Source organism: Otolemur garnettii, unplaced genomic scaffold (assembly GCF_000181295.1).
Source record: "Otolemur garnettii isolate 467f Iridium unplaced genomic scaffold, OtoGar3 scaffold00012, whole genome shotgun sequence".
Taxonomy (NCBI): Eukaryota; Metazoa; Chordata; class Mammalia; order Primates; family Galagidae; genus Otolemur; species Otolemur garnettii.
The window spans coordinates 28834396-28848940 of NW_003852407.1; the positions used below are offsets into that span (position 1 = coordinate 28834396).

The 14545-nt window shown below is 52.8% G+C and overlaps 1 protein-coding gene and 1 long non-coding RNA gene across 2 annotated transcripts in view; one reads left to right on the forward strand and one right to left on the reverse strand.

Moving 5' to 3' along the window:
• Positions 1–7600, reverse strand: part of GATA6 (GATA binding protein 6) — a 32220-nt gene extending 24620 nt beyond the window's left edge. Inside the window, exons 1-3 of the mRNA XM_003784786.3 lie at positions 7341–7600; positions 4848–6001; positions 457–623 (exon numbers count right to left, since the gene is read on the reverse strand). Coding sequence (XP_003784834.1) covers positions 457–623; positions 4848–5964 — 1284 coding nt within the window. The 5' untranslated portion in view covers positions 5965–6001; positions 7341–7600. The remainder of the gene's footprint in view (positions 1–456; positions 624–4847; positions 6002–7340) is intronic.
• Positions 7601–11063: 3463 nt separating this feature from the next.
• Positions 11064–12184, forward strand: LOC111723517. The gene is made up of 2 exons (XR_002772043.1): positions 11064–11509; positions 11632–12184. It is a non-coding gene; the product is annotated as an uncharacterized LOC111723517 (long non-coding RNA).
• The last annotated feature ends 2361 nt before the right edge of the window (positions 12185–14545 follow it).

The following is a 14545-nucleotide window of genomic DNA, read 5'->3' on the forward strand; positions in this document are numbered from 1 at the left end:
AGGGCAATATTACTAGTGAGCGTGGTTTTTCAACAGTAAAATCCAAATCAGACCAAAGAGAACACAGTAGGAAAAAAAAACCTTCCTTCACCTGGCCTCTGGTCGGTCTACTCAGCTTTCCCCCCCAAAGGTCACCGCCATTACCAACTTCTTGTGTGCGCTTGAGAATTATTTCAGTGAACTGGCAAATACATCTAGATATATATATGGATTTGAGGACATTTAAAAATGTTAGTAGCTGCACTTTCCCTTTTTTGTAATTAGGGATGCCCTTCCCTCTGTGTAAACGCTGCAAATTGCTTGGGGGAAAGGATGTCTCAGCCTCCCAGACGCGGTTTTCGGGGTGTCCTGCGCTCGGGCGCCAGCGCGGGAGGCCCGGGGACGCCCGCACAGCGGAGGCCGCACCTGTCCCAGCCCGGCGCCGGGGCTGACCGCGGGCAGGGCGGTCACACTCACCACGCGCTTCTGCTGCTTGATGAGGGGCCGGCTGAGGCCGTTCATCTTGCTGTAGAGGCCGCAGGCGTTGCACAGGTAGTGGCCGGTGCCGTCCCGCCGCCACAGCGGCGTCTGGATGGAGCCGCAGTTCACGCACTCGCGGCTCTCGGGCAGGTCCTCCAGCAGGTCTGCGGCGAGAGCGGGTGACAGGGTGAGGCCGCGCGGGGCAGTCTCTCCCCAAGGCACCCCCACGAACTCCGGTGACGGGGGCGCCCCGGGCAGGCCCTTCCCGACTGCGCTTCGCCCCCTCTCCCGCCCGCCCCCAGCCGCGACGCCGGGAGCCGGGGTTTTGGTTTGGTCGCTATCGATCTGCTGACCATTTGTCCAATACTTCTGCATCCCCTGAGCGTCCCAAAGAGACCTCGGGAAGGTCGGAGCCAGCTGTAAGCAGAGGACCTCAGAGGTCGGCTTGGGTCTCCTGATCTCTACTCAAGGCTACACTTGAGATTTTAACACTGAAATCCATCATAATTACAATATGCCAATGGCCAAATCCCAGCCACGCAGTATTAAAGATGTTCGCTGACACCCTCCCCCCGCAACCCGCAAGGATCCGGGGACACGGTGAGGCTGCTTTATTTACTCTTATTTCAAGTGATTTTTAAAAAGCAATTTATCTGCCATCCTTCCTTGCTACCTTTTCTCCAATTTGAAATACAGAACTGAAATTAAAATGTAGTTGGGCACTTAACATTCGCTAGAAATCAGAAATGGGAAAATTACTCAGGCCTTCTCAGGAGTAAAAAAAGAATAACACTAACATTATGAAGCACGGAGTTTAAGTTTTGTTTTCTTGCCACAGGATCAAAAACTAAAATATTATGATTTTAAAGGGGGTCTCATTCCTTCGAACTGCAAAGGTTTTACAAAAGATTTTCTGGTGGAGACAATTAAAGACTTTCCCAGTGGTAAGTAAAACTGTCTTCTAGTTTCCTGTGCTAAAATTTCAGTGTATGCAATCTACTTTAAGTGGCTCTATTTTCCATCATTTCATTATATGGTTAGTTTTGAGAATTCACTACTAACCTAAACCTGCTAGTAAAAGCAAATCTTAATTAAGCATAAATGGTTCTAACATTTATTACTTCCCCTCAAGAAGTAAAATATGAAATAATAAATATTCCCTAAAACGATATAAGTATTTATTTAGACTTTTTAAAAAATGCCTCCTACTGTTTAAGGTTCTTAAAGAGTGTAAATGTTCTAGTTTTTCTTGAAGTAGCATTTCTGAATTACTTTTTAAAGTAAATAAACATTACACTTTAGAGTTTTACTTAAAGATTATGTGTGTGACCAAATCTTTCTATTCCTTTTCCCTGCATTTTGTTAGTTGATAGTCTACTCTCGGTTGTGTAGCAGAGATATTTAAATATGACTTTAACATAAAAACTCTTTAATGCCACCAATACTATTTACCCTGTAAAACAGATCACCTTTCTCCTCATTTCTTGAATTATTTCTTAAGTTTAAAAGAAACTGGCATCCAACACAACCCCAGTTCAAAGTTGTCATGGGGATATTGTAACTTACAACACATCACAAAGATTTATTCTTCTCCACCCTAAAAGCCACTATTGACTGCGGTAATCAGTAAAATGCTCAGGACTTCAAGGACGCTGAAGTTAAACAAGGTATTGGTCTTTGTTGTTGACTTTAAAATGTTACCTATCAGAGCCCCTCTGGATAGAGGAGTGAGGCATTCCCTGGAAAACCCAGCCCTAAGCCTGGCCTCCTTCCTCTCTACTGGGAACAATAAAGTATCCCAGAAGATGGTGTGAGCCCCCAGGTAGAACTCTTTATTCACGCAAAAACCTAAAGACAAAATTTCACCTAAGAGTCCACTTTGGATAAATAAAATCTAGGAAGTTTGTTTTTAATTAAAGAAACTTTCTCTCATTCTTTCTCTACTTCTCTCCTACACCCACCAGGCAGCTACAATTCTATAACTTATTAAAATAGAAAAAAAGTTTTATAAAAATTCTAAAATCTGATTGTGCTGAAAGCTTCTTCACCAAGTCCCCCCCCCCCATTCAACCCATCATCCCTCTCCTAACATGGCTTTGGGGGTGTCCCTGAGAGTAACAGAACAGAGAATAAAGATCTGGGAAGACCTCAGCTCACCCCAGGAAGAGTGCATCCCATCCAAGTCAGGCAATATTGTATGGAATGGGTTTCCAGAATCCTCCAAACTGTGCAGGTTGATTACGTCTAGAGCTCAGGTTTTACCCCTGGTGTTTGCTCAAAATCAATTAAAGTCTCCCTTTAAAAGTGGAATTTTTTTTTAATCAAAGGGAAGAAACAGCAAATCTAGCTAAGAAGCTGGCATCAGAACACCTGAGAGAACAAGCAAAATTAGGGTCACCCACCCCAAATACCGGCTTAGTCCATTCACTTCCTGCTTTCTTAACAAACTCTTCATGCAAAATTGGGTGTTCCCAAATCCCTTCCCACTTTTTTTTTTCCAAACCTTCTCTGAGTCTACAGATTTTTCTGACTGTGGTGTCAGGCCTAGAAGGTGAAAAAAATCAGAGAGAAAATAGGTTGGGTTTAAAACAAAAAGAAACTTATTATTTGCCTGCAACCACGCCATATGGATCCTAAAAGGATTTCTCATCTAGAACCAGTTACTTTATGCATCTGAAAACTGTGTCTTTGGACGCACTCTCTCAGTCATGGGAAGTGCTGGAAGATTATGGGAAAGGAATCTAGAGACCAAGCTAAGGTGTGTCCAGAAACAGAGCTATAGATAGAGTCTTGCTCAAATTGCAGCTGCCCTCTACCCAACTCTTATACCCTTTCAGATTCCCTACCATACTCCTTGACAAAAGTGTCACACCCACCCAGCACCCCCTCCCATCCTTTGAAGATTTCTGGTCTCTCTTTCTCTTTGCTCCTAGGCACCAAATATGGGTCCCTATGTAGAAGGAACGGTGAAGGCCATCTGCGCTCTTAAATCCCAACCTAACAGGGCAAATCTCAACTGGGTCCCCGGAATCCATTCCACACACCAATAGTAAAGACAGTCTTCAGAGCCAGCTTTGCCAGAGAAGGAAGAGGGAATTTTGTGAACAAAGTCTTGGAAAAAGGGAAGGGCTTGTTACCAAGAAGTCTGTTGCCTCAACCAAATCTTTCTAGTGGGGAACTGTTCAAATCAGTTCCTTCACTTTTAGAACACAAGATTGGAAATGACCCACTTTATCTTAACAAATCAAAGAGCCTCGAAGGACTTGCTGTCTCACAAGAAGCCAGACCTGGGTAGGACAGTTTAGACTGGTGTGTCACCCTCCTCCCCGCCACCTATGTGATTCCAAGACCTTCCCATAGCACCCTCTCAAATAAACAACAACAATTAAAAAAGGTTTTGTCTCTCCTTAGAGGAAAATTTATCAAACAGGTGAAATACAGAGAGACCAGTGAAAGTACAAAGAAGGATGCAGAAAGCTGCCACTGAGGGAAGAACCCCAAACAAAGCTACACTGTCCCCTGCTAGAGCAGAACAAAACATTTTCCAAAATGAGAGTTTTACAGGTATTTTGACAATTGTATTTTCCCAGTTAACCTCCAAATGGTGCCCAGACACAGGGATTAGAATGTGTAGAATTGGAAACAGGCAAATGGGTAGGCTTAAAAATTCTGAAGGAAGAACTGGTGTCCCAGCTCCAGGATCTATGGGTGCCAGCGTGGCACAGGAAGGGTGGCCAAGAGCAGCAGCCCCAGAGCCAGGCCCAGCTGATGCTAAGCCTAAGGGCCGGTGCACCACCGTTCCCTTAGGATAAAATTGCAGGCTGACCAGTTAGACATCCTCTCAGCATTTCTTTCCCTCTCTCACCCAGGGAAGGCAATTTTAAATAGTGCTCTTTTAAATAGTCTTCTCTAGTATTTAAGCACACTCAACTCCTCATCTTCAGAGAGTCACACTGGGTGGGACGCCCAGTGCACGAGTGTATTTGGGGAGAGTGTAGATAAAGTGCCCAACACTCCCAAACGTACCCCACCATGGAATCTGACTTTTCCACTCACCCAAAGTAGGGCTTAGGCCCTATCAATTTCCTCCCAACCTCAGAAACTGCGACCCCATTAACTATTCATCAAGCCCCCCCCCCGCAGGTTCCCCCAGCACTGAAGTACAGATGTGCATTTAGTCTCTTCCGTGGAAAGGAACTGAGACAGCACAACAAAATCGCATCAGCGGTACCAGACTCTGGTCATCCTAACCCAGGCTGCGTATCCTTTCTGGGACCAGGCCGACCTCTGTCCAAGAGAGGACCCAAGTCAAGTAACTGGTCCACACCCCCCTGTGTCCCTGCGCTTTAACCCCACCCCAGTCTCCCGCACTGTGGCGCGACCCTTACCTGCGCTGGGGCCCCGGGGCACCGGGAGCGGGGCTCCGGCGCGGCTCTGCAGACTGTGCAGTACCGGGGTTTCGAAGGGTCCGGCGGGCCAGGCGGGCGTGAGTGGCGCGCCCACGTAGGTAGGGTAAGGACTTGGGTGGTGGTGGTGGTGGTGATACGTCCCGTTCAGAGGCCGGGCCGCCGACAGTGAGCCGTACTGGTGCTCGCGGGCGCCCATGGCAGCCAGGCTGCCGCCGCCTCCACTCACACCGCCTGCGCCCCCGCTGCCCGCGGCCGTGTAGCCCCCCGGGTCCCGCGCCGCGCCGTTGGCCATTGGCGGGCTGGGAGAGTAGGGGAAGCGAGCCGAGACGTGCGCAGCGGCCGAGCCCGAGCTACCAGGCCCGGCGGCCCCGCTGCCGGCCGCGCCGCCTCCGCTGCCGTACGGGGGGCTGTCGGCAGAGGCCTGGGGCCAGCCGGGATGCGTGCCTGCGCCGCCCGCGTGGTTAGCGGGCCCGCCGCCCGCCCCCTGCAGGTACGGCAGACCCGGCAGCATGGAACCCACACGGGTAGTGGGCACGTAGACTGGGGAGCTGGCCGCTGCCGCTGCCACCGCAGCCGCAGAATGCACGAAACCGCCGGGTGTGCCGTCGTAAGCGGCCGGCCCCTGGCTGGAGAGGGCGGCGAGGGTCTGGTACATCTCCTCGGGCTGCTCGGGTGCGAAGGGGCTCAGCTTGGCGCCGCGGCTGGACCACAGCAGCTTGCTGGCGGTCGTGGCTGGGTCGAGGTCAGTGAAAAGCAGTAGGTCCTCCCAGTTCGGCAGGGCGCTCCCGGGGCCGGCGACCCCGGGCGCCGAAGGTCCGTAGGGAGCCCCGAAGGGATGCGAAGCGTACGGACTGAGAAGCAGGGAGCGGGCCGGGGGTCCAGCCGCCGCCTCGGTGTCGAGGTGCGGCGTCCTGCGGTTACTGGCGCCGCTTGGGCCGCGCTCCCCGCCCCGAGAGCAGCAGGAGGAGGACGAGGAAGAGATGGGAGAAGGTGGCGTGGAGGGATCCCGCGCTGGAAAGGCCGCGGAGTCGCCGGCGTCCGCAGCTGCGGCCCCAAAGCGCTTTGGCAGGCACCAGCCGCCGTCAGTCAAGGCCATCCACGGTCCCGCGCCGCTCCAAGCTGACTTCTAGCTCCTGAGACGGGGTGGAGGAGAAGGGCAGAAGGATTAATAAAGAGAAGTTACCAAAAGCGTAGCCGGCACACCACCTACCCAACAGTCGCTTTCCTAGCTCAAGTGGGATCTAGGTCAAACAGGATCTTTAAGACTCCAGGAAGATCCCGTTTCTCCCTAGGGCGTGAGGATTCGGGAGGGAGCAGGGATTTGGGCCTGCGCAGCCCCTTCCACGCGTCCTTCACCCGCAGTGTTCGGATACCCTGTCCCCCCGCCCACCTCCTCCGCAGCATCCTTCCTCTCCGCGCGTCAGATCCCAGGGGTGATCTGACCAAGCTGCTCGAGGTTTCCTTCCGCCCCCAAGTGTCTCCCTCCGGGCTGATGACACACAAAAGAACTTAAGCAGCTGTGCGTGCCGGTCGGCACTGCAGCCTCCCGCCTCCCTGTGGACGAGGGTTCCCCGCGGGAAAATCATTGGCGCAAGGAAGGCAACCTGTCTACGAAAACGAAAGCGCCGCGTTCTCCCATACTGGCTCTCTCAGAGTTTCCTCGGCTGCGCTGAGCAGACCGAAAGCGAGCCCCAGAAAGAAATTCAACTCTGTCCAGGGAAAATGGGGCTCCGGGGCGGAGAGCACAGCCCGGGACTTTCCCGGCAAAGGCAGTGCGGGGAGTCCGCAACACCGCACACCTTACACAGGACCGGCGCCTGCAGGCACCAGCGCGCGCGCTCACGCCGGCCTGGCCACCCTAGCCCAATCCGCGGTCATCCTCAGCCTCGGAAAAGCCAGACCGTTCCGGATTCGGACGTAGCAGGGTGGAGTGGAGCGCAGAGAAAAGGAGGGGGAAACGCCAGAAGGGGGGCTGGGAGAGACAGCCTGGGAGCCAAGGCCACCCTAAAGGGTACAGCAGGAAGAATGACAGAGAGCCTCGCAGGGAGTGGGGGAGGGAGGCGAAATGCAGCAGGGCAGGCCTCCCCTGGGCTGCTGTTCCAAATCTCTTTGGCTGATCGGAGATTACCACACTAAAATTAATGCCCACACACAGACCCGGGCTAGATAGCAAGAAAGAAGTTACCTCTGCCCGCCTAACTACTGGGGCTCCCGCCCCTTTGCGCCGAGATAACTCGGAGATAAGGCGGCGAGCAGATAAGTGCTTAGGAGAGAAAAAAAGGCACCCGAAGTTGGTCGGTGGTGTTCGGGGAACCTGAGAGCCGCTATAGCCCGCCCAGAGGAGTGGAGAGATACTTCGGGGCCCACCGTGGCCGGGAGAGGGCCGGAGAGCTGGAGGCCGAGAGGCCCGCGACGAGTAGAAGTGGAGGGGAGGAAAACCCGGAGAGGGAAAAAGGGAGGAAACAACCGAACCTCGAGCGGGCGCTGAGCATGGAGAACAGCGGCGGTGGAGGGTGCTCCGGAGCTCGAGAGGCCGAAGGCGCCAGCGGACGAGCTCGAGTCCCAGGTCTGCGCGGTGCTGCTGGTGAATAAAAAGGAGAGAGGAGGCGCCTCTTACTGCTCTGCCTGAAAACTGCAGCCTGCGCTCCTGATTGGACTCACCGAGCCCTAAACAAACAGCGCTCGCCGAAGGGTGCCAGGCTGTGGGTCGGAACTGCGCTCTGCGAGCAGCTGGGCGCTGGAGGTGAAGAGTAGGAGGAGGGATCAAGGGGAGGGGAAAAAAAGAGGGTGGGGAGGGGATGGCGAGGGGGAGGGGAGCGCGCCGCCCTAGCAGACAATGCGCGCTGCTCAGCCTGCGGGCGTGGGCTGAGCAGAGACCACTGTCCCCGGAGTGGGGGCGAGTCCACCCCGGGGGCGCCGAGCCCAAGGATCCTGGGGGAGGGGCGGAGGCAAGAGAACGCCTGACCTCGCTGGCGACCCACACCCATCCAACAGCGGAGCACCCTTCCGTGCCCCTCTTTGCACACACGCGCACATGCAGAAAGAGGAGGGAACCTTGGAGAGAGAGGAGTTGGCCGTGCCTGGCCCCGCGCCGCCGCCGCGGCGGGAGGGGCGCGCCAGAACCAGGGTCAGCGCGCCCCCAGAGTGAGGGGGGAAAGTGCTTTGCCGCCCCCCTAAATGAGCTTTTTGCTCTGCAGTTATGTGTGACTGACCTTAAACTTTCCCCGACCCTATCTCCGGATGCTAGGATTCAGGTCATAGTGGCCGTCCGGGATTGGGGCTCCTCCAGTGTGGGAAACAACGAACCCAGGTGCCCAGTTCCTATCTCTCCCCTGCTCCGAAAATAATATACTAAGTTCCTGGGAAGTTTCGGGAACTTCACGGTGGCATTCCCCAGCTAACCTTTGGGAACTTTTAGCTCGGGTTATCGTATAGAGAAAGGTTAGTCAGTCTATAGGGTGCGCTGGATGGGAAAAGGCTTCCAGGTCAGTCGCGTCTGGGGTCGCTCTCAGAGTTCTGAAGTGGTGTTTGCTCTGAGCTTGCCCGGGAGAAAGTCAGGTAAGTCGCAGATGAGTGGTTGCGAAGAGGGGGATGGGTCACCTTCCCTGGACCCAGCACTTCTGCACCCCCACCCTCCTATACACACCCCTTCTTTTCTCCCTCCAAACGGTTATCACCACTGTGTACAAACTGATACGGTCCTCGGCTGGCAAAGGGACTGGAAATGAACATCGCGGGGTTATCAGTGCCGATCTGTCAGCAGTGAGTCTCGCGGCCGCTCCAGGCCGGTCCGCGGCAGGAGCCGTGATATATGTCTCGCTCCCTCTCGCTCACAAGAAGGATTTCTTCCGACAGACTTGCCCCCAGAAGGCTGCCCAGAGAATTTAACTAGGGCAAGAGAAGTTGTCTTATGGGAATGGATTTTTACACTTTTTTCCCAGGTAAATCGAAGCAAATGATTTTCTAAAGGTCAGTGTCTATGAAAGCATTTGGGCTTTTGTTTTGTTTTGTTTTTGTTTACTCGTGTTTGCAGTTAGGGAAGGGAGAGGGAGCTTAAAGTAGTGTTGAACCAGAGTTGGTAGGTGCACTGTAAAATACAGTTTCAAGAGACTGTGAGACCTCGTTGCTAAGTGTGTGTTTCCTTCTAACATAAGCGCAAATTGTGGACCTGTGGGTCCTAGGGGGAGAGGGGACTGGGCTTGGCTGTGCGGGGGAGGGGACGCAGTGTCCAGGAAGTTGGCAAGAATTCTTCTTTTTTCATTCTTCGTTGTAAATTGCTGCTAAACACTTCTGAATTTTAAATTGCTACCGAGAAGGTCCATAAACCGTTTTCGTCCTATTTAGTCACTTTTATTACATTCCTCTTCGCCTCCCCCAATCACTGCGGCGGCTCCCAGTGTCAGCGTGGCCGAATTTCGAAAAAGCTGAAGGTAGAAAACTCTGGAATGGAGAGACTGGCCGACTGGAGCAGGATCCAGGGGCTTTAAATTTTAACCTGGGTTGGATCAAATGCGACCGAAGAGCTCCGGTGTCCGCCAGCCACTCAACTCCCACCAGGACTTCGAATGCCTTACTTTTGGTTCTTTCGTGAATTCCGGACAGATTTTTAAGTGGATTGGGTTTTGCTGAAGCTTATTTGTAAGCGGTTACGGAAATGCTGTGGACGTTTGATTTCCTTTGAGTCCAACTGTTTTGAAATAATGTTTCTCTGATTTGCTATTAAAAGCAATTTTAAAAAGACAAAGTTCATATCTTATTTGGTTAAAAAGTAATAATAATAATAAATTACCTGGTTAAATTTGCGCCTAGGCTGTGAACGGCCTCCAAGCCTGAACCCCGAGTAGATCGAGCCCCTAGCGAGCCTGATTCCTGTCCTGTGTGTTTCTTACATTTGCAAGTAGGAGGATGTCAGTGTGGATTTCCTTGGACAATAGATGACCCCCAAGGACCTGCTTTTCCCACAGCTCCGCAGCCCCGCTGGGAGGGCACGCTGGCCTTGGCGCCGCTGCGACAGAGGTGATCGGCGGGTCGGACAGTGTCCTGTTTGACAATGTTCGGGTTCTAAGGGCTCGAGAAGGGACCTGACATTTTTACCCTCTGAATTCTCCATCTCTTTTTTTAACAGTGCCCAAAACAAAGGGGAGATATAGGTAATAGCTCCTTCTCTGGGTCACAAATTGTATTTATTTTCTTAGACTGGTTTCCCAGCCAAACGAAGGAATAAGTGGTAAGATTTTTTTCCAAGTGCGTTACTTTAAAAATAAGAAAAACTGTTTATCTCACTGAGTTGGTTCAGAAAGAAACCACGCTGCCAGACCCCCATCTGCCTTTTTCCCAGTTCGTTGGCCTTGGTGCTGGGGACAACACCCTGAGGGAGAGGCGCGTTTTCAAAGCCACCTCCATGGGCCCCAGGCTCCTCGAGTTTCGCCTTCTCGGCGCTCCCCAGCAGGTCTGGAAGGCCGGCAGAACAGAGGGCGCGAGGAGAATGGGTGCACCCCAAACTAGGAAGAAACCCCAGAACTGGAGAGAAGGGCCTCACAGTGCCCAGGTAGACAGGCTCTTAGAAATTCTTGTTTTCCTTCCTTTTCTTGTTTCTTATTTTCACCCCCGCCTGTCTCCTCTTTCGGCATTTGCTAATCTTGAACGAAACCGTTTCTCTCCCGACTATTTAGACTCAAAGATCGGCCCCTTTGGAGCGAGCAGTCCTCCTCGCCCTCTGAGAGGGCTGGCTCCGGGGCGCGGCCTGTCCCCAGGGGTGATTTATTTGGGCCGCGCAATACCACTATTCGAGATTCGAGTCCAGCCAGAACATTACAGCCAATTGGGCAGGGGGCGGAGGCTCTGCTGCCAAACGGGAAGGGAGTTCGGGACCCGCGGTGCGCCGCTTCCGGAGCAGCGGCCAGACCCGGGCAGGACCCTGGCCCCCAACCCGGCTGGTCCCGCACGCTCAAGTTCATCAAATTATCAGTTCACAAAGCTCCTGGCCGCTCCAGCAATGTTTCAGAAGGAAAAAGTATGCATTTTCCTGACTTAAAACATAACTTTTAACTTCAATTTTTAAAAACCAGGTTTATGAGGCCTTCTCGCTTAAACCATATTTCTCCCTGTCCCGTCGGCGCTTTCACCCAAGGACGCGGGGTCATTTCTGCGCCCCCCATAGCTGCCAGCGTCCGGGCCCAGAAGTCGGGTCGGGGGCCGCGCGTCCCTCACAGTGAGCTGCCGCCAGACCAACGCAGGCCGTCGACCAGAGTCCTGCTGGCGATCTTCCTTCTTTTGCACTGAATTCTCCAAAACCCCAGAGCACTCTAGGCACGTCAGGTGACTGGGGCGGAAGCGCGAAGGTCGCCCCAACCCCCTGCCCAGGCTCCCCGCCGCCAGCCGCCCCGGGTAGGGGGCGCGTGGAGCCGCCAGGGTCCCAGGGCGGCCGCAGTCGAGGCCCCGGGCGCGCGGGCTGGCCGAGCGGCGAGGAGGTGCAGACCCCGCCGGGCCCCGCGCCTGGCGCAGCCCCCCGACCCCGCGCGCCCCGGCCGCCGCCAGCTCGGCGCGGAGCGGGGCTGCGGCGGCGGCGCACGAGAGGTCACCGCGGTGGCATTCCTCCCTGCGCGCTGTTTACGTGACTTAATGTACTTCTTGCGCCGCGGGTAAGTCAGGGCCGCGATAAGGGGACAGCCGGGGGAGGGTCGCAGTAAAAGCCCCATGCCGGGCGCCCTGGCCCCCCTCATCCATTAACCTTTTTACTTTCTTCCTCCTCTCTCTCTCAAAGCTCGTTATCTAGGCCACCCAATGACCGACGAAAGATTCTCCCTCCCTTCTTCTCCCATGGCCGCTTTAAACCAAATAAATTGAGCTATTAAGGGCCAAGATGTCTGACAAAAGATCGAAAGGTGTCTTTCCGTGATCGCTTAAAGAAGCGAAGGAGAAGCTTGTGGCTCGCAAATCCCGATAAAGAAATTCCACACCGGCGCCGGCCTCCCTCCCTGCGCACGGCCTGGCTGCGCCCTGACACCCTGAGATCCCGACTTAAGCGACCGCAGATCTGCTTTGGGCCTGGAGGGGCGTGTGGCCGCTGCCCCGGGAATGTGGGGGTCCCCGGGCTGCGGAGTCCGGCAGCGCTGGATCACGGGGACTTAGCTTCGGACACTGGGGTCCCTGAGAGCGTCCAGGTCGGTAGGAGCTGGGAGTCCCAAAACGCGACCCCCTACGTGTCCCTAAAAAACGAACTCAGAGGGCCTGAATGACTATCCCATTTTGATTATTTTATGGTACTAAACAATAAAGGCAAAGACCCGCCCCCACGCCCTTTTGCTGGGAGACTACATAACGCCCTGCGTATCTGAACCCGGGCAGATGGTGGTTGGTACAACCAGGCAGCTGGGTTAGACCCAGGCTGGCCGGGAGAGTGTGGACGTGAAAACTTGACAGCCTTCAGGTGGGAGGCAGAAGTCCAGTAGGTCAGCCATCCTCAGGTTGGGTTTGGTTATGAAGTGTGTTATTTATAATCATCATTAATTGCTACTGACTTCACTACACAAAGCTTAGGACTGCCAGCAAGGTGGAGGCTCTGCCCCTGGAGTGATCCCTTCACCTTCGCTAAAGGATGAAGCAGGTAATATCCAGGTTGCAGATTCAAAGTGGCTTGGAGAAGTTTTCTCCTCCCTTGAGTAGATGGAGTCTTCCCCCATATTCCAGACCAGCATAAGCTGTTTCTACTACTTTGAAATAGGACAGGACAAGAAGCCAGGTGGGAGGGGGAGGGCAGAGAGATGAGACCCCTCCGGCTTCCTTGTGGTAGGGCTTTTCCCCTAGTCCTCTGCCTTCCACAACTCTGGCCATTCTAGGGTCTTCTGTCTTCACTTCACATTTGGGCCCATAAGTTAAAGATGTCTCTCTTTCCTATGTTGTCCCCTCCAAATAAGGTGAACTCCAAAATCATCATCTTATCTAATCTTTGCCCCTAACCCAGCCTCAGGGGATGGGAAAAATCAAAGCAATAGAGGGAAAAATAGGGCTGCGACCATAGCTCAATGAGTAGGGTGCTGGCCACATATACGGAGGCTGGCGGGTTCCAACCTGGCCTGGCCAGCTAAACAACAATGACAACTGCAACAGCAACAGAAAAAAATAGCCAGTCTTTGTGGCAGGGGCCTGTAGTCCCAGCTACTTGGGAGGCTGAGGCAAGAGAATGGCTTAAGTCTAAGAGTTGGAAGTTGCTGTGAGCTGTGACACCACAGCACTCTATCCAGGGCGACAGCTTGAGACTCTGTCTCAAAAAAAGAAATAGAGGGAGACATAACATTTCTCATTCAAAGAAGGTGAGAGACAGGAGGAATTTCCAACCCACTAGCCAGGCAAGACCTGGGCTCTTCTGGATATCTCTTGTATCACTAGATATGCACACCATGCCTATTGTAGGGTCAGGACCCAGACACCACAGTCTCTCAGCTCAGAGACCTTGATTCCTGGGTAGTTTGTTTTTTATTATTATTTTTTTAAAGTTTTTGGCCGGGGCTGGGTTTGAACCCACCACCTCCAGTATAAGGGGCCAGCGCCCTACCCCTTTGAGCCACAGGCGCCGCCCTCCTGGGTAGTTTTTTGTTCTGGAGGTTTTCTTTCTTTCTTTCTTTCTTTCTTTTTTTGAAGGGTGGGGCAAGGATTACTAAAGGGAAGCTGAAAAAGAAGGAAATAGGCTTTCAGAGATTTACTAAATTATGAATGCCCATCTTGAACCAATTAAAAGTGGGGGAAAGTGCCCCCAAAATAAAGAAAATAATATATTTAGTGCTTCGAAATATGACCTGGCCACTCAGCTATGTTGCAAATATGCAGAGAATTAGAACCAAAGACTTGTCTGCTAATATGCAGTTCTCCAGTTTCCTGCCACTTGCTCAACACATCCTGAGGGTGCACTGCATGAAGAAGAAATAGAAAAGTTAGCTCCTAGTTTGGAAGTCTTTACAGTCTAGAAGGTTGGCACCTTTGTAAAGCCAGTTATGCAAAGTCCCACAGACATCTTCCAAGACAGAAGGAGATGACTAAAGTCTCTTTCCTTTCTCTAGAAAAGTACTCAAGTTGAGATTGTCCTCTAGGTTTTCCAGTGGGCTTGAAAAAAAACAGTCCCTAGAACCTGGGAGGATTGCTCAAAGCCAGGAGTTTAAGACTAGCATGAGTAAGAGAAAGACCTCATCTCTGCTAAAAATAGAAAAATCAGTCTGGGATGCCTATAGTCCCAGCTACTGAGAAGGCTGAGACAGGAGGATATCTTGAGCCTAGGCCATTGCAGATTGCATTAAGTATGATGTCACCATGTTGCCACTATAGGGAAAACCTGTCTCAAAGGGAGAAGGAAAAGGAAAGGAAGGGAAGCCTAGCAGGTTTTGAATTGTGACTCAATACTTACATGCCATGTGGCCAGGGCAAGTAGCTCAGTCCTCTCTGTGCCACAGTTTCCTCATCTGTAAAATAGAGATAATAAAAGTACCTCCCTTGGCTTGGCACCCATAGCACAGTGGTTATGGCACGAGTCAAATGCACTAAGGCTAGGGGGTTTGAGCCTGGCACGGGCCAGCTAAGCAACAATGACAATTGCAACAAAGAAATTGCCAGGCACTGTGATGAGCACCTGTAGTCCCAGCTACTTGGGAGGATGGTACTAAACAATAAAGGCAAAGACCCGCCCC